This window comes from Muntiacus reevesi, chromosome 20 (genome assembly GCF_963930625.1).
Source record: "Muntiacus reevesi chromosome 20, mMunRee1.1, whole genome shotgun sequence".
Classification (NCBI taxonomy): domain Eukaryota; kingdom Metazoa; phylum Chordata; class Mammalia; order Artiodactyla; family Cervidae; genus Muntiacus; species Muntiacus reevesi.
Genome location: NC_089268.1, coordinates 44184680 through 44207887, shown reverse-complemented (window position 1 = coordinate 44207887; position 23208 = coordinate 44184680). Strand labels below are relative to the sequence as shown.

Sequence of the window (23208 nt, the reverse complement as noted above, 5' to 3'; positions counted from 1 at the left end):
AGTACCTAATATGCATTTAATAAATATTAGCTCTTATGTTAATTATCTTTTCGTCTTGTCAAGCCTCAGAGGAAAGTGGCAGGGCCTCAAGCTCCCCAAGAAAAACCTTCACCCTGTGCCAGCTCTGATCTTCTCTACCACCATTTATTCCGAATTCAAATTTTCAAGCCCTTGGCAAGGTGAACGTGAAGTGAAAGAAGTGGAAGTATCAGTTGCTCAGCTGTGTCTAGCTCTTTGCCACACCAAGGACTGTAGCCCACCAGGCTCCTCTTTCTGTATAATTCTCCAGACAAGAAGACTGGAGTGAGTAGCTATTCCCTTCTCCAGGGGATAGTCCTGACCCAGGGTCGCCTGCATTGCGGGCAATTTCTTTACCATACGAGCCACCAGGGAAGCCCCCGTGGCAGGGTGGAACAGTCTCAAAACACAAGAACAAGAAAAGCAACAAAACTTCAGTTTTTAAATTAAGTCGCTAACAAATCCCAAAGGAATCCTCTTTATGATTTTACTACTAAGAATTTTTTTCCTGTAAACTCTCTTAAAACATTGTCTAGAGGGATGAGATGGGGAGGAAGGTGGGAAGAGGTTTCTGGGTGGGGGACACATGTACACCCGGGGCTGGTTAATGTCAAATTATGGCAAAACCCACCACAATATTGTAAAAAGTAATTAGCCTCCAATTAAAAAAAAAAAAAAAACTACTGGCTAAACTGTTCTGATTTCCTCTGAGTTTACAGCAAACTCTAGTTTATCCAAATGTGGCTTCCAAGAGGTGATTTGAATGAATCAGCTTTAGGGAGGTTGAAATACACAAAGGGTGTTGACTGTATAGTGACAAATGGAAACCAAACTTTTCATGGTGAGCACGCTAGAGAGTATAAAGAAGTGAAAATATAATATTGCACCCACAAAACTTTTATAATGTTATGAACCAATGTCACCTCAATTTAAAAAATGAGTCAGCATTTACTTAGGAATAAGGAAATAGATTTGAAAGGATCTACTTCAAATCATATTTCTCTTTATTCTTTTGTTTCCTTAAGAAAACATGGTAATGTGAAGAAAGTGACATCTGAAAGTCCTGGAAGCTAATTCAATTCCAACTAGTAAACAGCCATATGGCTGGTCATTCAAGTGACTGGACCTCTATAACCCCTTGTTTCCCCACTTGCAAGATATCAACCATGCTTGCAATATTATTAGTATGAGTATAAAATGATGTAAATTTAGATAACAGATTCTCAGTGAATACTTGTTTAAGGAATAATTTGCCACAATAAGGAACGAGCACTAGTTGAATAACTGTTCTGTGCCTTCAAGAAGCTCAAGGATGATATAGTACAATAAAAAACACCTTTATAGAAGCAAAATAAAAGGTCTAAAAGGGAAGAGAAAGTATCAGAGAATTGTTTTTGGAAGAGTTTGTACCTAAACTTCATGCTTCAGTCAGCACAATAGCGGTGCATTCCTTGCACAAAAAGCCAGCAGGGACAGGTCTTTCTGTAAGCAATTCAGTACGACTGGATCAGAAGATGCAAGGTTAAGGTGATACCTGAGATTGGAAAACAAAGTAGAGTTCAAAGGAAGAGACCTTAAACAACAGATTCAGAAATTTAGCATCTCTTCGGTAGGAAGCACAGAACATTTGAATGAGTTCTAGAGCTCAAAGAGCTTCCAGATGCCAAACCTTGTCACATATCAGAAGCAAATTCTACAGCCCTTGCTCAGGTATACAGATCAGAATCTTTGAGAGTCAAGTGAGATGAGTTTTCCTATTTTAAGGGGTGGTTTTGTTTTATTTTTGCAGCTCTCAGATGCTTTTAATAAAAACAGTATGAGGTATAGAATTTGACTAGTCTAATTCTTTACTTTCATAAATAAGGAAAATTGAGCCTAGAGAGGTAAATGAATGAAATGCAATAATATGATTATATTTATCCAAAATTCACTGTTTTTGGAACACTAACTATAGGCTGGGGATTCAAACTCAACAGACACATCCCCTGGCCTCACGTAGTTAGCTGTCTAATACAGAGGCAGATAAAGCAATGATTTCAGTCCCGAAAGATAAATACTAGGAGAATCTGCACACTGGGAGTTTTGTTAGCACAGATGAGGGTATCCAAATGAGAGGGCTGTGTGTGTGTGTGCTCGCACACACACACGTGGAGAGAAAGATGTGATTCTAGGTTAGTGTCCAAGAAAAGATAAAAACAGATCTGACAACAGATCTCCTCTGCATTAGATATCCTAAGGGATTCAGTATCAGGTTTGGAATTCCTAAGCATGCAAAGGCAGATTAACTGTCATCCTCACTGGATGGATAATGAAGCTGTTCACTGAGAAAGAAGAAAAGGGAAGAGTGTAAAGATGGAGGAATTTCCTGGTAGTTCTATAAAGTTTGGAAAACCATCCAAAACATTTTATGTACCTAGGTAATTCCTAAAATAATTTCACTAACATGTTTTACAACTGCTTCGGAGTATGTAGTTCCTTTGGGCCTTTAATTTTCCTTTCATATTATTTGAAGAATTGGGAGGTTATTTAAAGGAAACATTTACTTTCTAAATTAGAAGTTTTCCCTGTAAATACAATATTTTCTCCCTAGTACTTAAAATTAATAGTCCATCTGAAATATTTACATAAACCAAATGTCTGAAGTTAGCAATATTATTCAAATTCAGGCTGGTGGTTTTATAAGAAGAAAATTCCGGGTTAACACTTATGAGAGCATCTAAAGAAAACAAGTTTTTTAAAAAAATGTCTCAATGTAGCTCAATCATTTTAGAGAAATATAGGCTGTCATAGAATGTTGCAAAGGAAGAAAAAAGATTCAGCTACAGTTAGTTAAAAATAGATCTTACTTTTCTTTTGAACCTACACAATAAGATCTTCTGTTCCATTTAGTTGATTATGCATTATTTGGTGACTAAATTTGATAGGTCACAAGTGGAGAAAAAATTACTTGGCTTAGTCCAGTTTAATCCTTGTCTTTGAAAAGCAAGATCCCACTTCACGCATCATCCTGGACAGCTGATTTTTTACATCAGCCCCATATCCTATGCTTTCTCAGTAATCTGGACACATGTGTACCCAGAAGTTACAAGAAGAAATGACAGTGAAAATAAGATCCACATTTTCAGTGCCAGGGGCTTGGTATTTGTGGTCTCAGTTAGTCCTGGAATGGGAAATTTGTGACATACTTGTTATTCCCATGTTACCGGTGAAGTAACCCATGTTTCCAATCATCAAGTCACTTCCCAAGCCCACACAGCTGTTAGGAATGGAGCTAGAATTATAATCCTGAGCCTTGTGACTCTTCCTACCACATGCTGCAGGATACTGGTGTCTATGGCAGCAGTAGGGAAGACTTCCAGGAGCAGTGGTACAAGGATGCAAAGATGTTCATGGATTTCAAATGGTAGAATGTATCAGGGTTACAAGATACAAATGTGGCAATAGAGTCATTCTGTGTACCTAGACCCTTAGGTTCAGTTTCTTAAAGTGAATTTTTACCTTATTTACTTGGGAAATTGTCACGAGGGGATGGTGAGATCCTCTGACCTTTAGATTGAATTGCAGGGGTGGGTGGAGGAGAGGAAGAAAATCTGCCTAAGTCCCCATGTGCTAAGTCGCTTCAGTCGTGTCCAACCGTTTGCGACCCCATAGACTGTAGCCCTCCGGGCTCCTCTGTCCATGGGATTTCCCAGGCAAGAATACTAAAGTGGGGCGCCATTCACTTTTCCAGGGGATCTTCCCCACCCAGGGGTCAAAACTACACCTCTTAGGTCTCCCGCATTGGCAGGCGGATTCTTTTCCAGTACAGCCACCGGGGGAGCTACCTAAGTCCCCGTGGGAGCTGCTTCTTATTAGAACGCATTTTCTCTCTCACTACCAAGGTGCGTGCATGCTAAGTCGCTTCACCTGTCTGACTCTTTGCCACCATATGGACTGTAGCCCGTAGTGTATAATAATTACAGAAAAGTTAGGTGAACAACAAAACACATACAAAAAGTCAATTAGCCCATCATCTATTAATAAAAATAAGTCCTCTTTATAACCTGTATAAGATTGAATGTTCTTACACTCTTTATATACACGGGCACACCCACTCATGCACACATGTATTTTTTCAACCTAACTCAATCTCCTTGAATAGATTACCTTTAATTTTCTCTGTCTTAATTTAAAAGAAGTAAACAGTTTATGTCTTGGGGTAGTTGGTTCTAACCAACTTAGGAAATAATCAGGAAATGATTTGGGGGAATAAAAGAGGAAAAGGTCAACCAACCACATATTGTTTTTGCCCAAAGGGTGACTGTGCCGGCTGGCTTGATGTTACTGGATCTGTTCTGCTACTGTTTACTATACAGTCTCTGACTAATACCCTATGATTTGATTGCTATCATCGGCCCATCTGTAGACACAACAGAATGCAAATTAAATAATTACTGAGTCTGTACTGGGCAGGCCTTCTTAGACACATACATTTAGGAATTTTTGTGTTTTCCCTTCTCCACACCACCACAATGTGCTTTTGTTCTTATTGTAGCCAGATAAAGGACTTCATTGCATTCGAATAGCAGGTGCCATTTAATAGTGTAGTTCCTATAGTAACAGAACATTAGAACCAGCAGCAACTTAATTCAACTGGCCCATTTTATAGATGATGAAACTGAGGGTCAGGAAAAGAAAAGCAAGCATTTGTTTATTAAATACCTACCATGTACTAGAAGCTACATGTGTTTATTTCATTCAAAATCACATAACTATGAGTTAGATATGACTGCCCCCAATTTTTTAGAAACTAAATCTCAGTAGAATTATCAATTCCAAAGAGGCAGAGTGGAGGTTTAAACGTGATTACTGACTCACTTTCCCCTGCAACAGCCAGCCCTTCTGGAAAAAAGGTGATTTATCTAAAACAGACAACAAGATGGTGGCACATCTGGGGCTGGGACATGGTCTGCTACTGTCTAGTCTGACGCCTGTATGTCTACATCCTGTTTCTGTGCGTGAGGCTCCAGTGAAATTCAAACCCACTGTCTTTGCCCCTAAGATCACTTTGCAAGTGACAAAGCTCAGTAGCTTGCCACACAAAGGTATGTCCAAGTATCCGTCACCCTCTTATTCATTGAACATGAATTGGAAATATTAGAATCTTTAGATCTCAAATTATGTCATTAATTACAGCAACTACTGAAAACTGACCATGTAGGAAATATAAATAAGTGGCAGTAAAATAAAAAATAAATAAGGTTTAACATGACCAGTGCTATTAATTAAATAAGATGGGGAAAGTGACTTGTATGTCTTAACCAGGCACGTTCAACAACAGAAAGCTGTTTAGGTTTATCTCTGACTCAATTCAACATACCAGGCCTGGAACACATTTTCCTCTTTGCATCTAGCATGTTTTAGCAGCCAGCCCCCAGCCACCCTGCACAGTACCTACTTTAAGAAACTGAGAGGAAAGGAAGCAATGAACATTTGTTGCCCGCCTACCATTTGTCAGGCTCTGTGTTCGGTGTTTTACATTTGTTATATAATGTTTTATCCTCCGAAGGCCCAGTGAGAGAGTTTATTTCTAGTTTACATATAAGGAAACTAAAGCTTAGAGAGCTCACTAACTTTTCCCCAAGATCTAATAAGCATTAAGCTTGGGAATTATGCCAAAGTTTAATTTCACGGTGACAGCTTTACTTGGAGATGGCTAGGAATAATAGTTTTAATATAATGAATGTTTATTGGGAATTTCTTTTGCTAAAGACTTTACACAGATTACATGTTTAAATCCTCATAGCAACCCTAAGATGTAGGTACTATGTAAGGCCCATCTTACAGATGTAGAGCGGACAAGTGACTTACATGAAATCATTCAACTATTAAGTATGGAACTGGGGTATAAACCTCAAAGCCTGTGTAGCTAGTTAATTTTTATTTCATATTGTCTGGAAGGAAAATAGCATCCACATTATTTACACATTCATACAAATTACGAAGTGCCATAGGTAGAGGTAGAGTGGAAAATGCCACGTTCTCATATTGGTGCTAGATTTGGGATGGAAGTAAAAAAATTTCAGCCATAAAAGATGGGCAGAGTTTAGACAGGCAATGACTGAAGAAAAGGAGAAGAAAGCCTTTCCAGTGGAAAAGTTTGTACTGTCATTTGATACTATTTTCCTAATTTTTGTTTGAATCTTCAGTTCACTTGCTCAGTCGTATCCAACTCTTTGCGACCCCATGAATCGCAGCACGCCAGGCCTCCCTGTCCATCACCAACTCCCGGAGCTTACTCAAACTCATGCCCATCGAGTCGATGATGCCACTTCTGTCTTACAACTTGCCAATTAATCCATCAAACTGGTTAAGGTTTGGGTTTTCTGGTAGCCACAGGTGGTATCAAAGCATTCATGAATGATGCTCTCAGTTCATTGAGAACCCACGTGCATTACTTACCTAGTGCTGCATATCAAGTTACCGCAAAATGTAGTGGCTTAAAACAGCAAACATTTATTATCTCATAGTTTCTGTAGGTCAGAAACTCAGGAATGTCTTAGTTGGGTTGCTGTGGCTCAGAGTCTGAGGTGGCTCAAAGTCAGGACGCTGGTCAGGGCTTCGGTCATCATCAGTCCCAGGGTTTCTCTGGGGCTTTGAAGATGGCTCGTGCAGATAGCACTTGTCAGGAGGCGTCAGCTTCTTGCCCCATGAGCCTCTTCCCTGGCTTTCTGGGTGTCCCTGTGACATTGCACCTGGCTCCTCCCAAGACTCCAAAGACAGAAGCTGCCATGTATTTTCTGATACACCATCGCTTCTGCCATATTTTAATGGTCACAGACACCAGCACTGATTGAGTGTGGGAGGGCGTGGATGTGAATGCCAAGCGTTGGGGATCCCTAGGAGCCATCTGGAGGCTGGCCATCACCACATACGAGTGTTCAGGGAATCAGAAAACTCCAAACACAGGGGACGTGGTTCCTATACTCGAACAGTTTTTATTACTATATCCTATATCCTTCAAGTAGCTTTAAAACAAGGCATAATTTTATATAAACCAAAACATCAGTCCTTCCAGGGGAGAAACCCCTATGCGATGTTATGGTAGCTATTCAGTAGGATTAAATAGTATCGTATTCGTCTTTATCCAGATATCAGAGCTAGGTACTGAAGCCCTAAAGGAGGGGTCAGAACAAAGCCAGTGTGAGACCCGTAAGGCCGTAGGGAACAGGGCTGGTCTGAATGCCCGGACATGGGGCCACCTCTTTGGGAAGCCACCACCTTTGGGCTATGGCCGCAAAAGCTGTGCCCCTCACAGTTCCATAATTCTACTTATACGGACTGTGATGAGAATGGCGAAAGCCTGCTGGAGGCCGCACGACACTGAATACCAAGGAGACGGAATGCTGGGAGGCAGTGGGGAAACTAGGCACCCTACCCTCTCCTTTGTGGGCCGCACAAAACTGGCCACATAGAAAAAGGGATAAATAGCAGACCTGTGCAGAATGGACAGCTCCTTTAATTGCAAGTTTAAGCGGAGAGCTCTACGATGTGCCAATAACAACTCCTCAGATTCTTGGTTATCTAGCAAAGCATACATATGTATAGAAAAGAAAAAAAAAACATCTCAGCAGCTACATACTAAATTTAGTTTCAATAAAAAGCACAAAAGCCTTTTTGGTACATTTGTGTTAAGCCTATTTAAAACCTATGCAAGTTACTGCTGCAATCTTGTTGGCTTGATATTGTAGTTAATAACATTCAACTTCATTATTGGCATTTTGCATTTTCTACATAAATGATTTTCAGTACCATCACTCAGTGACATCACACTGATTTTAACTGGGTTTAATTGCAAGGTGTAAAGGTTCTTGTATATCTAACTCGTGTTAGATATGCAAAATAGTATAACATGTATACTTAATCTATGCAGCCAGCCCTGATTCTTTAATCTGTTTGACAATACTATTCTAGAATAAATTTTTTTAACAGAAATTCAAACACCTCTAGCATAAATGTAGAATCGATTACCCTTAAGATGATTATTGTATTTATCTGCAGCCTGTGGGAATGGCTGACAAGATAATTTTTCAGAAAGATTAAAGTAATGATGTGACGTCATCTCTAAGCCTTGGAAACTTTTGCAAATAGAAGGAAGGAAACATATTTTTACTAGTACTTTTAAACTTTTATTGGAAATAATGTAAAACTTATGGAAAATTTGCAAAAATAAATCAGTACAAAGAATGTTTATGTACCTTTTATGCAGATTCACCTGTTGACCTCATTTGGTTATCATTTGCTGTCCTGTCTCTAAAGTCCCTAACCTATCTATCTGTCTGTTGATAGATGGATCAATTGCTCTATCCAGAGACGAGTGCAAAAGTATATATGTAAAAAGAAATTTTTTCCTTGTGATGAGAACTCTCAGACTTTACTTCTTAACAACTTTCATATATGAAATATAGCAATGTTAGTTATATTTCTCATGTTGTATATTACATCCCTAGTACTTTTTACCTTATGACTTGAAATGTATACCTTCTGACTACCTCCGTTCAATTTCCTCTCCCACTCCCACTTCTGGTAACCACAAATCTGATCTCTTTTTCTATGAGTTCATTTGTTTATTTGCGAAATGTAATTAATCTACAGCACTGTTGGAGAAGGAAATGGCAACCCACTCCAGTACTCTTGCCTAGAAAATCCCCTGGACGGAGGAGCCTGGTAGGCTACAGTCCATGGGGTCACAAAGAGTCAGACATGACTGAGCGACTTCACTTTCACAACACTGTTAGTTCCTGGCGTATAGCATAGTGATTCCACATTTCTATACATTTCAAAACGGCTCCCACTGATAAGTCTATTCACAGTATGTCACCATGCAAAGGTATTACACAGTCACTGACTGTATTCCCCACGATGTACGTTTCTTACTCTGACTCATTTATTTTGTGGCTGGAAGTTTGTACCTCTTAATCTCCTCACCCATCTCTCTCACCCCCCATCCCTTTCCACAAGCAGCCACCTTTCTGTTCTAGAATCCACATCTCCACTTCCATTTTCTTAAGTTTGTTCATTTGTTCTGCTTTTTAGATTCCACATATAAGTGAGATCACATGGTATCTATCTTTCTTGGTCCCTGCCAGAGTCCATCCAAGTTGTCACAAATGGGAAGAGCTCATTCTTTTTCGTGACCGAGTGGCAGTCCACTAAATATATATACCACATTTTCTCTATCCATCCATCCATTGACGGGCACCCAGATTGTTGCCATATTCTTGACATGGTAAACAATGCTGCAGTGAACATAGGATTGGACATATCTCCTCAAATCCATGTTTTTGTCTTCTTCAGACAAATACCCAGGAGTAGAATTCTGTGTTATGTGGTGGTTCTATTTACAGTTTTCTGAGGAAGCTTCACACTGTTTTCCACATCCTCTCCTAAAACTTGCTATTTGTTGTCTCCCCAGAAAAAACCACTCTGTCAGGCATGAAGTGATATCCCACTGTGATTTGGACTTGCATTGTCATAATGATTGGTGATACTAAGCATCTTTTCATGGGCCTATTGGCCATTTATATGACTTTGGAAAAATATCTATTTACATCTTCTGCTTATTTTTTAATTGAGTTGATTATTTTTTATGTTGAGATGTATGAGCTTTTTGTATATTTGGGAGCATTATCAGATATATCATTTGCAAATGTCTTTTCCCATTCAGTAGCCTGCCTTTTCATTTTGTTGATAGTTTCCTTCACTGTGCAAAAGCTTTTTGGTTTGGTGCCATCCCATTTGTTTATTTCTGCTTTCATTCCCTTGCCTGAGGAGACATATCCAAAAAAATATTGCTAAGACTGATGTCAGAGGCCATACTTCCTATGTTTTATTCTGGGAGTTTTATGGTTTCAGGTCTTAGATTTAAGCCTTTAACCCATCTTGAGTTTATTACTGTAGATAGTATGAGAAAGTAGTCCAGTTTGACTGCTTTGCAGGTAGCTCTCCAGGTTTCCCAGCAGCACTGCTTAAAGAGGCTGGCTTTCCCCCCTTGGATATTCTTGCCTCTTTTGTCCTAGATTAATTGACTGTGTAAGTGTGGGTCTATTTCTGGGCACTCTATTCTGTTCCATTGACCTATGTGTCTCTGTTTCTGTGCCTGACGACCCTTGCATTTTTATAGCTGAGGTGACAGTGAAATGCCCAGCAGTAGTCATTGAAGTAGTGGTAGGACTGGGAGAAATACCCACCACCCCTAATCCACACCCCAGGGGTTCTCCCCTGACATTAGTCAGTCAGATATTTTATGACAGGAGGTCACATTTGTGAAAGGATTCCTGGAGAATGAAAACTGTGGAAACACTGGAACAAGCCCTCATAGAGGAGTGAATCCTTCATACAGGACAAGAGAGAGATACATGAGTTGGGATTGACTTTGTAAGGGAGTTGTTAAAAGGATTTCCTCCCACAAAAGATGGGAGGAAATAAAAGAGGCAAAGTGAAAAACGATAGTGGGAAAATATAGACGAGACAAAGAAGGCAGCAAATTTTGAAAGCCAAATAATGGAAGATAATAGTCAGAAATGAAAATGTCATAAAAGAATTCAAGAACATGCACATGTGGACAGATGTAGTATTTTAATGTTCCTTTTGTAAAAAGTATCTAGAATTATTTCAATAATACTGGTCCATATGATAGAGATAATATAAAAGTACATTTAAACTCTTTTAAAGAAAAGTAAACTTAAGATAGTAGCAATATTACATTCCTCATCCTCTGAAACATCAAATGAATAAGAAGCAGAAATTCAAAGATGCACTTCTCTATGTCAAGAACCATTATTAAGTAATATCAAAGAAACAGAGAAAGCTAAGACTAGGTATTCTTTCAGATGACTTTATTGATTTTTGATAAAGGCAAGGCTGATAAATGAAAAGATGAGAGGGTGGGGAATTCCAAACTTTTTGAACAATCAAACAGCACTGCATTAGGGATTTCCTTGGTGGTCCAGTGATTAAGATTCAGGGCTTCCACTGCAAGGGTCACAGGTTCCATCCCTGGTTAAGGAACTAAGGCCCCTCCCATGCCATGCAGTGCGGGCAAAATAATAGTAATAATAATAGCACTGCATTCATTCAAAGAGAGCTATGGATTGGGGAGATCCCCTGGAGTAGGAAGTGGCAGCCCACTCCAGTATTCTTGCCTGGAGAATTTCATGGACTGAGGAGCCTGGCGGGCTACAGTCCATGGTGTCACAAAGAATCAGACACAACTGAAGCAACTATGCATGCATGCATAGTTTATACAGTGCATAGTTTACATAGTGTATTTCCTTACTTTTGTACTTCTTTAAGAGCTTGAACCTAAATGTCATGATCACAATATTGGTTTGCAGCCTGGTTAGTCATCTAAAAGCATTAACCTTCATTGTTCATTTCATGAGCCAAACACCCCTGTTTGCCTCCTGGGATGGGAGGCATCCATTTATAGTCTATGTTTAACACAGACAAATGGGACATAATAAGGAGACAAATATCATAGAAAAATGAATTTAAAATGTAGATAGTCAACATACACACACACACACACACACACACACTTAGCAAATCAATATACTGGTTAAAGAACAGGATTTGAAATCAGGTAGAAATAGATTTTGTCCCCATTTCAGCTACTCATTGACCCATTAGTTGTATAACTCTCCTTTACTCTTTGCTTCCCTCTTCTCTCCTTCCTCCCTCCTTCCCTTTTCCTCTCTCCTCTCTTCTGTTTTTTTTTCCTCTCTTCTTTTATTAAAAAATATCTATTGAGCATTTACTCTATACTGGATTCATGCCAAAGACTAGTGAGCCAGTCATCTCACATTCTTGAGGGAGAACATGGAAAGCTTATTGGGAAGAAATTTGTGGTGTACAACACAAGGAAAGGTGCAGATGCAGAAATGAGTCAGACTTGTGGGGACAACTCTGAACAGACTGGAGGGAAACAATGGGAGATGAGGTAGGAAAGACAGATGGGAATCAGGTTGTAAAGGGCCCTGAAAGCCAGGATAAGGAATTTAAAATTAAATGCTGGGAACTGGCTAACTATGAGAAATTCAGTGATTAGGAAGGTAGTCCTTCCTACCTACAGGGAGGCAAAAGAAAGGATTATTTCAAGAAGGATACATTACTCAAGAAAGAAATGGACCTAACTGTTGTAAGACTATTGATGACCTTTAAAGTAACTGTGACTGAGTGGTGGGGATAAAAAGCAGAGGTAAGGATACAAGGAGGGGAATAGGAGTGAAAAATGGAGGCTCTGGGGCCAAGAGTTCTGTGGGAAGGTTAAACAGACTGGGAGAGAAAAATAAATAAATAAATAAACAGACTGGGAGAGAAATCGTATGGTGGAGACTGAAGAAGCATCAAGGAGAGGGCAGATGAAGAGTTACTACCTATGTGTGAAGTAAGAGACCAATGTGAAGAGACTGAAGAGTCTAGGCTGGGCGCAAGGATCCAGGCTGAGAGTTAGAGCTGACAGCTGAAGTGGAGAGGGAAGTTTTGCAGAGCTGAGGCAGCACTTCATCCTCTGAGACTGAAGGTCACGACTTGACACTGAGATTTCCTTTGTAGCAGGAAGGGAATGAAGGTAACATTTATCTGTGTACTCCAGGTGGGCTCCTGTTAGAAAGAAACGTGGCAACATCTGGCCACAAAAGACCAAGTGACTGAAGCTGCCAGAAGACAAACATCAAAGAGCTGAGCCCATCAATAGGTTCAGTAGGAGCATCAAAACCATTCTGACTCACACTCCAGAAATCTTTCTGGCTGTTCCTACTGTATAACAGGGGAAGGCTGCAGTGCAGACATTCAAAGAAATGTGAGGTGCCCTTGATCTTCAGCCTGGCCTTCAGAAACAACGATACAGAGTTACAGAGACTACAGGTCCAATCCAAAGACCACTATGCATGCTGTAAATCACCAAATAAAAACTTGAAAGTGAAAATGAGTGAGTATTTCCATAGAGATAAGCATATCCTAAAAATCAGTAGTGCTAAGAAAGCCACTGGGGGACTTCACTGACAAGTCAGTGGTTAAGACTTTGCCTACCAAGGTACAGGGTGCAGATTTGATCCCTGGTGGGAGAGCTAAGATCCCAAATTCCTGGCAGTCAAAAAGCCAAAACATAAAACAGAAGCAATATTATAACAAATTCAATAAAGACTTTAAAAATGGTCCACATCAAAAAAAAAAAAAAAAAGAAAGAAAGAAAGAAAGAAAAGCCACTCAATTGAATATACCTAGTCTTTCCTGGTGGCTCAGATGGTAAAGAATTCAACTGCAATGTGGGTGACCTGGGTTAGATCCCTGGATTGGGAAGACCCCATGGAGGAGGGCATGGCAACCCACGCCAGTATTCTTGCCTGGAGAATCCCACTGACAGAGGAGCCTGGCAGGCTGCAGTCCATGGAATCGCAACGAGTTGGACACCACTGAGCGCCTAAGCACATACTTGTCTACATTCAAAATAGCAAATCTAGAAACTTTACAGGCAACCTACCCCTAAAGTTGTACATGCTTCCACATCTGGTTCCATCTCTATTTGAGCTCCAGAGTTGGGGAAGATGGTGCGCAGGGGGTACTCCCGCCTATCCTGTTCTCTCCCCTGACCAGCTGGGACTAGGCTTGCACCCCAGGACTAATTATGGCATGCAAGGGAAGCTGAAGCTGGGCTGTCTGGTTGGGCATCCTTGGACCAGACAGTCCTGGGGGTTAAGGAGACCCGCGTGCGCACTTGAGAAGCGGGGTAAGTGCATTTGGCGGGAGAGGAGACGGTGCTGACTGGGCATCTTTGGAGTCCTTCCTTTCGCATTCGCCTCTCTGGGCCAAGAGCTGCAACCTGGGGCTGCAGGCAGGAGGCGGGGTGGCCGTCCCGCCGGCAGCGCAGACCCGCTGGCCCTGGGGCTGGGAGAGGAGCTGGGGGAGAGGGGAGGTGGGGGCGAGCGCCAGCCAGGGAGAGCCTGGTCTCTGCTCCAGTCCACAAATCCTTAACGGGTTTTCTTTCTCTCCCTTCACCCTCTTCTCTCCTTTGCTCTCTTTCTTTCACTCTCCCTCCTTTTTTTTTTCTTTTTTCCTTCTCCCCTCTCTTCCCCCCCTCCCTCCCCGTCCCCTTTCCCTCCCTCTCCCATCCCCTCCCCCTCCCCCCTTCCCTGTGTGCGAGCCTCTTCCTTTCCCCCCCCTCCCCTTTTCCGCCTCTCTCCCTCTCTCTCTCCATCTCCTTCTCCCTCTCAGCTCGCCGGGCGACCCTGCTCCTGCCTCCCACCTTAATGGCGGCATCTTCGGAGGACGATATAGACCGGCGGCCCATCAGAAGAGTCCGCTCCAAGAGCGACACGCCGTACCTCGCCGAGGCCAGGATCTCCTTTAACCTGGGGGCAGGTGAGGACGGAGCGCGTGCCCGCTCTCTCCCCCACCCGGCTTCCTTCCCTCCTCCCCGGCTGGCTCAGCCCCCAGCGCCTCCTTTGGTACCCCACCCCGCCCCACTTCCTACCCAGCTGGTCCCCGGCGCGCACCGCTCTCTTTGTGTGCCGGGTGGGGAGGGTGTGTGTTGGGGGGGAGGTTTGCGGAGGTGGGGGAGGGTAGCGCGTGGAGCCCTGCATCCACCGGGGAATCACACGCCGGGCTTTCCCCTGCCTTGAGAGAAGAAAGTGCTGTCACCGTTAACAATGATCGTAGGCGTAGCCTGGAGCGCGGGTCAGCGTGCCCGAGCGCCGCCGGCTGTGGGCGGAGGGGCTGGCAAGGCTCCGCTGGTGTGGTTTGCTGGTGGAGCTGCTACCGCCGGGTGGAACTTGTTGGTGACATTCAGACTCTGGTGATTCTGCCGGGTTGATACCACTGCGGCGGCTTTGGAGTGAGGAGAGAGGAGGGGGTGGGGTTTAACAGCTGGGAACCGGACCCAGCAGTTGGCAAGCAACCATGGTGATGATAGTAATAAGATGGTCTGTAGGATACACATGGGGTGATGGGAAGCTGTCAGTGAGCCTGGTACCCAAGGTGGCCCAGATGGGGTTAAGTGAAAAGGTGACTGAGGTGGAGGAGGGAGGGAAAGAAGCAGGAGGGAGAAGAGAAGCGGATACAGGAAGGATGGACGGGAAAGGAAGGGAAGAAGGAGGAAAGAAGGAAGAAAGGAGCCACAGAAAGGACTGAGGGATTCAGGGAGTCAAGCTGTTTCCGCTGAGACCTGTCGGGGTTACCTGGAAGGATGCACCAGCGTCCGCTGTCTCCACTGATGCAGCTGTTGCTCCAGATTCAGGGGCAGACCGCCCCGCCCCTTCCTGTTCCTAGTACAGGGTCCCTGGCACCAGGAGGAAGTTGTTCATCACTAACTTTTCAGGAAGACTGCTAAGTTCTCCCCCTCCCCCGCCCCCCCAAGCTTGAGTCTCTTCCTTTCTAGAATTCCTTACTATTCTAGCAACTCCACTGCAAAAAGAGTGAGGGCATTTTCCTCAAAATCCTCCTTCAAAATAACTTTACGAAGAAGAGGATCCCTTTTTCTTTAGGAAATAAACCCTTGAAAATGGAACTGAATCAAAGTATGTGTGTGTGTGTGTGTGTGTGTGTGTGTGTGTGTGCATGCTCAAGGAAAGAGAAACTTCAAATAATGACTATTTTACTCACTACTGAGAAGTCTGAATGAAGCAGAAAACTCTGCATAGAGAAAGGAGATGTGTTGGCTAAGGAACCATATCCTATGACTGGTGGGATGGTAACAGCCTAGCCAACTTCTCTGGAGTGTAATTTTTCCTATTTTGGTGATTTGGGGTTTTTTTTTAACCCTTTGTTTTCTTGTCACATCTGGAATGTTTGCCTCTGGATTTGTGACTGGGGAAAGAAGACTTTATTGGAGGAAGCTTTGATAGCTTTTGTGGCATGAGGTAGTAGGCTGTGGTCTCCGTTTGGAACTATTAATCCTTCACTTGTATGTTCTAGATTCACAATATGACTGTGAGGGTTCTTGGAAAGGACTGAGAAGAGTTCCTTTTAGGATCAAGGTTGTTTCCAACCCAGGGATATTAAGGATCACTCTTTTTTTTTTTTTTTAACCAAACTCCAGTATATTCCCTTAACGTCTTTGGCTTAGCAGAGCAGGAAAGGGGCTAAGGAGACACTTAATAAAGGTTGTTTACCTACTACTGGTGCTTTTACAACAAAACAAAATAAAGCATGAAAAAAGAGTTTCAAGTTTCTGTTAGTGCTGGGTTAGGCTGAACCACTCTGCCACCAGATTCAAGCCAGTGACTTGCAGTCTTTTATTCTGGTTAAATTGCTCTGGAGGCCAAAGAAAAGATTGGACTTTTCAGAGAGAACTCGACTCCTTTTCATTTGGAAATAAACAGGCCAAACAAGCTCCCAGTCCCTTCCAAATGTCCTTTAGAAAATACCCTTAAAAGCACAGTGTCAAGAAAGACAACAGTAAGAAAGAAATGTGCTGGGAAGGATGTTCGTCAATGAGGGAGGGCAGTCACTGAGGGCTGTGTTCTTTGGTTGGGGAGCTGTCCTCTTGGTGGTGCTGAAGCTGAGGGCTGTGTGACAGAGGCATGACAGAGAGCTGGAGAGCTGGGGGCGGGGGGAGGGGTGCTCAGTCCCTCGGTGATGGAATCCCAGGGAAAGAGCTCACTGACTGGCCTCAGAAAACTTTTCTATCCCTGCCCACCTACATGTGCCGCCTGTTTACTACGCCTCCCACCTACTGCTCCACTGCTCTGATCGGGATGTTTTGCTCTAATTTTGTGGTGGTTGCTCATTCCCAGGGCTTTGTTTTCCAGTTGGTTTTGGGTTGCTTTCCTGACACAGTAAGATCTACTCTCAGATGCGCCTTTACCCCGCCTTTAAAAGTAATTGTAACCCCTGGCTTAAAAAGCAAACAGCCTTGTTTATCTCCTTGAGCAGCAAGTTGTAATTAAACTATTAGTGTCGTTATCAGCACTGCTGAACAAAAAGCCTGCACACTTTGGATAAATTACATAATCTGGGCACAGAGAGAATTTTGTCTCTTAACAACAATTTATAAACGATTAAGCAAGGAAGCTTTCATCCGCTTTTCTTCCTGCTCCTCTCCTACCCCTAGTCACTTACTCTTTATTCTTTCCAGAGAAATTCTTTATTGGTTTAAACTATTTGTCTTTAGGATTCACCTTCTTACACCTACTCATTTTACATAAGTCCACGTTTACTACTTGAGAGGCTTAGTAATCATTCATGGAAATAAATATATACATATTCATTTTACTTGGATATCATGAAATCATTTGGGGACCAACTCCTTAAAACTAATGTGTACACCTGCCACATAAAGTAGACTGGGGTATTTTAAATACTGATTAAATTCTTAAGCATTCCTTCAACTACATCTTGTCCCTGATGGTACTTAATAATATCATTTCAGAAATAACTTCATGGCATGAGTGAAAGATATAATCCCTCACCTATAGTCCCAAGTCAGTCAAAGAATAGCACCAAAATGTGGGTCTTTCAGCACTTTATGAAGATGCTAATTTCAAGATTCAGCCTAAATTGTGAGTGTAGAGAACAAAAATTTTTCTAAACCATGACTTTTTTGTCTAAAAGAGCCTCTTTTGTAGGTTTTAACTTCTATTTAGCATTTAGTGTATTACACAAACCTTGATAGATGCCTGTTTGCTGAAGATAGTATGTTAGAATTAAGCCAATGTATTTGCTGAAAGTAACACAGACACATCAGACCTCATTTAAAACCCTGGAAGAAGTTTTTTCCTGAGAAATTAAAATGTGTTAAAAGGACATCATGTAACAGAAGAGTATGTTCACACTATTAGTAGCAAGTATTTCTAACTGTGTTCTCACTCAGTAATGAACATTACTGACATTTAACTTGTAAGAACTTGCTCTGCCTTTTGAGGTCATTGATTCACTGCACTGAAATGAATGCAATGTAGAGTTACAGCTCATCTGGAAAATATTTTCCTATGGGTCAGTTTATTCTATCTGTATTTATTTATCTCTGTATTAACAATATATAAAAGAATGTTTGACACATAGAAGATACTGAAATGGAATGGTTCTCCAAAATTACACACCAAAATGAATGAAAAAGTTATGATAAAAGATTTAAGCACATCTAAAATTTCTTTCAAGGATGTCAAAAGAAGGAAAGCTAGTCATCCTGATGATATAAGATTGTTTAAAACCCAAAACCAGTATTTTGCACTATTTAGGAAAATAAGTACTTCTCTAATCATAAGTACATTTAACCTCTGTTGACATTGCAGAATTGCTTTGCATGTATGGAGGAGATTTTAAATTAATCTCACGGTCAACCTCAGAATGCTTATCCTCTTTGGAAGGCTGAGATCTGTTCTAGTTTCTGATGTTAGGAACTAAGGCCAGGGACAGTCGTTTTTTACTTCCATTGGTCTCCTCCACTCTTTCAGGCCTGGAAGAAAACTGCAATCAAACTTAGCTTGCTCTGACTACCTACAGGAGGGAATGGGTCAGTATGTTACAGTTTAAGCTGAGATCCCTTTCCCCTACCTTTCTTGAGGAGGAAGAACCTTTATCCCTTAGCTGAATTACAAATGTCCTTGATATTGAGAAGTGGCATCCCAGAATGTGCTATTATCCTTTAGCCATGAGGACTGTCTCTAGGCAAAATTGTGAATATTGCCATGCTGAACCAAGATATTTCACCAGTCTAAAAGTCTTGGTAGACATCCCTTTCAAGCTTTCCCTGCAGAATGCCAATGTATGTATCCCTCACATTATTTTTCTTACTGATTCCAAGTTGAAGGCAGATCATATGGGCCTGACTTTTATTTGGTAGACCCAAAATCTCTTTTAAAATATTGCTTCTAGCTTTCATTAGGGTCTTTGCTGGTGGGTCAGTTGGTAAAGAATCCGCCTGCAATGAAGGAGACCAGGGTTTAATCCCTGGATTAGGGAGATCCCCTGAGGAAGGTAATGGGTACCCACTCCAGTATTCTTGCCTGGAGAATTCCATGGACAGAGGAGCCTGGTCTGCAGTCCATGCGGTTGCAGAGTCGGACATAACTGAATGACTAACACTTACTTCACTTCACAGCCAGAATCCAAGTGGCTAACCGTATAACTGACCAGTAGCCTTGATTGTGGGGCTTTCTGAGTGTCTGCCCTCTTTCTGTGTCACTGGAGAAACTAGCTAACCTGGTAATCTCATCATGTCATGCATCAAGGTGGTACCAGTGAAGACCACTCCAGGTAACATAAATAAAATACACAAAGCACAGAAAAGTGAGTAATTAATGCCAAGAAGAAATGAGAAGCTCTTTGCCGTAAATATTTAACTTGGCTGCTTACCAAGTAATTGTTTCAACAGCAGTTCATACATTTATGAGATAACTCAAATACAGAATATGAGTTGCATTGTTAAATTGTCTTAGGATCTTTTGATCTGGGCATTGTTAAAAAAATTTTTTTTTAACAGTATTGTATTTGCTATTAGCACTGAATGCTATGTTTCTTATTTGGTTTGTCTGTATATGTCCATTTATTTAAATTTCATGGAGGGTGATGGAGTTGTGTTTTATATGAAAAATTAGAATCAAGAGACAGAAGAACTTGATTCTACTGCCTCTCTTCCTCTAAAACTGTAGGCAAGTCATTTAACCTTTCTGAGTTTGACTTACTCAACTCTAGACTTAAATCTAGACTAGACTAGACTTAAAGCTAGACTCCTTGGACCACAAGGAGATTAAACCAGTCAATCTTAAAGGAAATCAGCCCTAAATATTCATTGGAAGGACTGATGCTGAAGCTGAAATTCCAATACTTTGGCCACCTGATGCGAAGAAAAGATTGGAAAAGATCCTGATGCTGGGAAAGATTGAGGGCAGGAGGAGAAGGGGATGACAGAGGATAAGATGGTTGGATGGCATCACTGACTCAATGAACATGAGTTTGAGCAAGCTCCGGGAGTTGGTGATCAACAGGGAAGCCTGGTGTGCTGCAGTCCATGGGGTTGCAAAGAGTTGGATGCTACTGAGCAACTGAACTGAACTGAGACTTAAATCTCAAAAGTTCCATCCTATCTAAAAAATTTGTGTGTACTTCTGTCTGTGCTAATGAATACGTACTATGCCACTGATTTTATGTATAGTTTTATTTATGGTCTGAAACATATGGTGGTAGTGGTTTAGTCACTAAGTCATGTCTGACCCTTTGCAACCCCATGGACTGTAGCCCACCGGACTCCTCTGTCCGTGGTATTTTCCCAACAAGAATACTGGAGCAGGTTACTATTTCCTTCTCCAGGGTATAAAAGATACAGAGCACAATTTTCAATATGAGTTAAAACATTTGGTCAAAGCTAGGTTATTAAAATAAGTTTAACTAATAGAATAATATATATTATAAAAATTTAAAATAACTTTTTGGTAATAACTAAGAATTGCTAGAAGGCATATTTACATGCACCATATTAATCAAATATTTTTTCTTTGAATATCCAGGGATTAGAATCCTTAACAGAATGAATGCTCTATGAATATTTGTTGTATGATTGAATATAGAATTAGAGAAATCTTAGCAATAAATAGACAGTCAGGAAACTAAATATTAGCCCAGTTCCCAGTTGGCATATTAAGTCTTTGAAGCCTGTTCTTTTGTAATTAAAATGAAATGAGTATACCTATAAGGTCTATATTTTCTCTTTATCCTTTTAAATTACCAGGAAAGGGAGATATATATGCAGACAAGCTGAATGACAGGAGTCAGTCAAGGTGAAATGTTCCCTTTGGGAATTCCTAACTTAGCATTGTTATAAAACTTGACCATGAACTATGAAGAACTTTGTTTTGTTTTTCATCACAGGTATATAAGCTGACAGGAGCAAATAAACTATTGGTCAGAATAAGTGCACAGATAGATTTTCATACATACCTTTTAATATTGACTAAAGATATTTTAAAGTTACTTATGAAATTATTCTTTGATATATGCAACTTCAATTCATCATCATTGTTTATTGTACAAGTAAAACAATTGAAATTCAAGTAGGGAGAGATGATAAGTTATAGAGCTATTTTTCCTCTTTGACTTAATAAGGCGAAAAAGGAGACATACATTATAGCCAGTGGAAGAGGGTCTGAAGGAACAAATAATAGATATCAGTTTTTCCTCGTTGCATGATACAAGACAAATTCTAGAATTTTTTTTTAATTCTAGAATTTTTATATTTTGTTTCATAACTCTCCCCATCCACTTTAGTCAATGATAAAGTGAATATGATTGGTGGGGGGTGTGGCCATTTTGACATTTTAATTGCTTTAGTTTATAAGTCTTTTATATAATGAAGGATGGTTAAAATAAAAGATGAAATCAATTTTACAGCCTTTTGAATGATGATGGATTCTTTCCCATGACTTTCTACTCAAGTTATCAAAGGACACCAGGAATAATCTCATGCTAGTGGTTATTTATTATGATGGCAAGTCTTGTGTGAAAGCCTGTAGGTTTCCTATTGATCTTTTCACATTTGTATACCTTCTACTTACAACACAGTAACATTATCTTTGAATACTAAATACATGGGCTGTAATTGTAGACTTGAGGATTCAGTATATAGTTGACCTTTTGTATCCATGGTTCTGCATCTGACGGATTCAACCAATCACGGATGTGGAGGGCTGACTAGAGTAGGTCATTTCATGTAAAGGATTTGAGTATCTGTAGGTTTTAGTATCCACAGGGGTTCCTGGAGCCAATCCTTCCAGGAGCCTGATCATGGTGATACATTTTACTTTTGAAATCATACTTAATTTTGTCAATATGATTACTTGCCATTTATAGACATAGAGGGGCTTCTCAGTGGCACTTGTGGTAAAGAATCTGCCTGCCAATGCAAAAGACGAAGGAGAAGCAGGACCAGTCCCTGGGTTGATAAGATCCCCTGGCAACACATTCCAGTATTCTTGCCTGAAAAATCCCATGGACAGAGGAGCCTAGTGGGCTATAGTCCACAGGGTCACAAAAGAGGTGGACGTGACTGAGCAACTGAGCACACACACAGAGACAGAGAGAGCTTTTCATTTCTGAATGTTTATCAGTCAGAGGACAACAAGTTGGTTTAAGACGCCATCATGGCTTAATTAAAAATATAAAAGAAATTTTACTATGTTTGAATTTATCCCTTATTCCATCTGGGCCCTATTTTAGAGGTGGCGGGGGAGGATGGAGGAAGGTGAGATGAAATAATAATCTATAGTATTCATTCACTTGACAAATATTAATTTAGAAGATAATATTTTAGATCCTTGGGATACATTATTGATTAAAACAGACACTTCTTATCCTCATGAATTTTAACTTCTAAAAGTGAGTTATGGACAATAAACAGTACAATAGGTAAGTACATTGTATAGTATTTCATAGGTTAACTGATAAGACAAAAATAAATACAGCAAAATAAGACTGTCAGGCACATGGGAGCAAAGAAAGGGATGGATTGCAGGATAAGCAGCATTGAGAAGAGGAAATGCGAACAAAGTTCTCTGAAGAAGAGGAACATGAGCAGTGTGAATATGGGGTAGAAGACAAGGCAGAGAGCGCGGAGCGAGAGCCAGTGTTAAAGCCCTAAATCAAGTGTGTTTAGGACCTGGCGAGGGGCCCCGTGTGGCTGCAGAGGAGTGAATCAAGCAGCCGGAGGGGAGGGATGGGGACCAGATTACAGAGGGTCCTGTGGCCCACTGCCCTCTCTTGCTGAAATGCGGTACAAGGCAGGGATTGGCACACAAGAGTAACATGATCTGAAGCAGATTTTAGAAGGCTCCCTGGGGCTGCTGTGTTAAGGATAGCCTACAGTGGAGCAAGGAGGACACAGGGAGCTGGTTTGGAAGCTCTGCGGCAATCCAGAGATGGTGCTGTCTCAGCAGCATGGCACAGCAGAAGCAGTGAGAAATAGTCAGATTCTGTATGTATTTGAAAGTATAGCCTATAGGCTTCCGTGGTGTATTGACTGTGGGCTGTGAGAGGAGAGGAGCAAAGAGTACCTCAAGGTTTGGCTTGAGCAACCAGAAGGATAGAAGGACCCTTTAAGGGCATGGTTGCGGCGGGTGGGGGGTGATCGAGAATTTAGAGACAGACTTGGCAAGTGTGAGATGTCAACCAGACATCCAAGTGGAGGTATCCAATAAGCAGTTATACAAGCCTAAGGTTCAA

General features: G+C 41.2%; 1 protein-coding gene across 5 annotated transcripts in view; it reads left to right on the top strand.

Moving 5' to 3' along the window:
• PHACTR1 (phosphatase and actin regulator 1) overlaps positions 1 to 23208 on the top strand; it is a 521359-nt gene that overhangs the window by 43108 nt on the left and 455043 nt on the right. For all 5 annotated transcript variants that reach the window (XM_065912772.1, XM_065912773.1, XM_065912777.1 and 2 more), the window contains one exon: positions 14272 to 14418. In XM_065912772.1, the coding sequence (XP_065768844.1) occupies positions 14272 to 14418 (147 nt within the window). The remainder of the gene's footprint in view (positions 1 to 14271; positions 14419 to 23208) is intronic.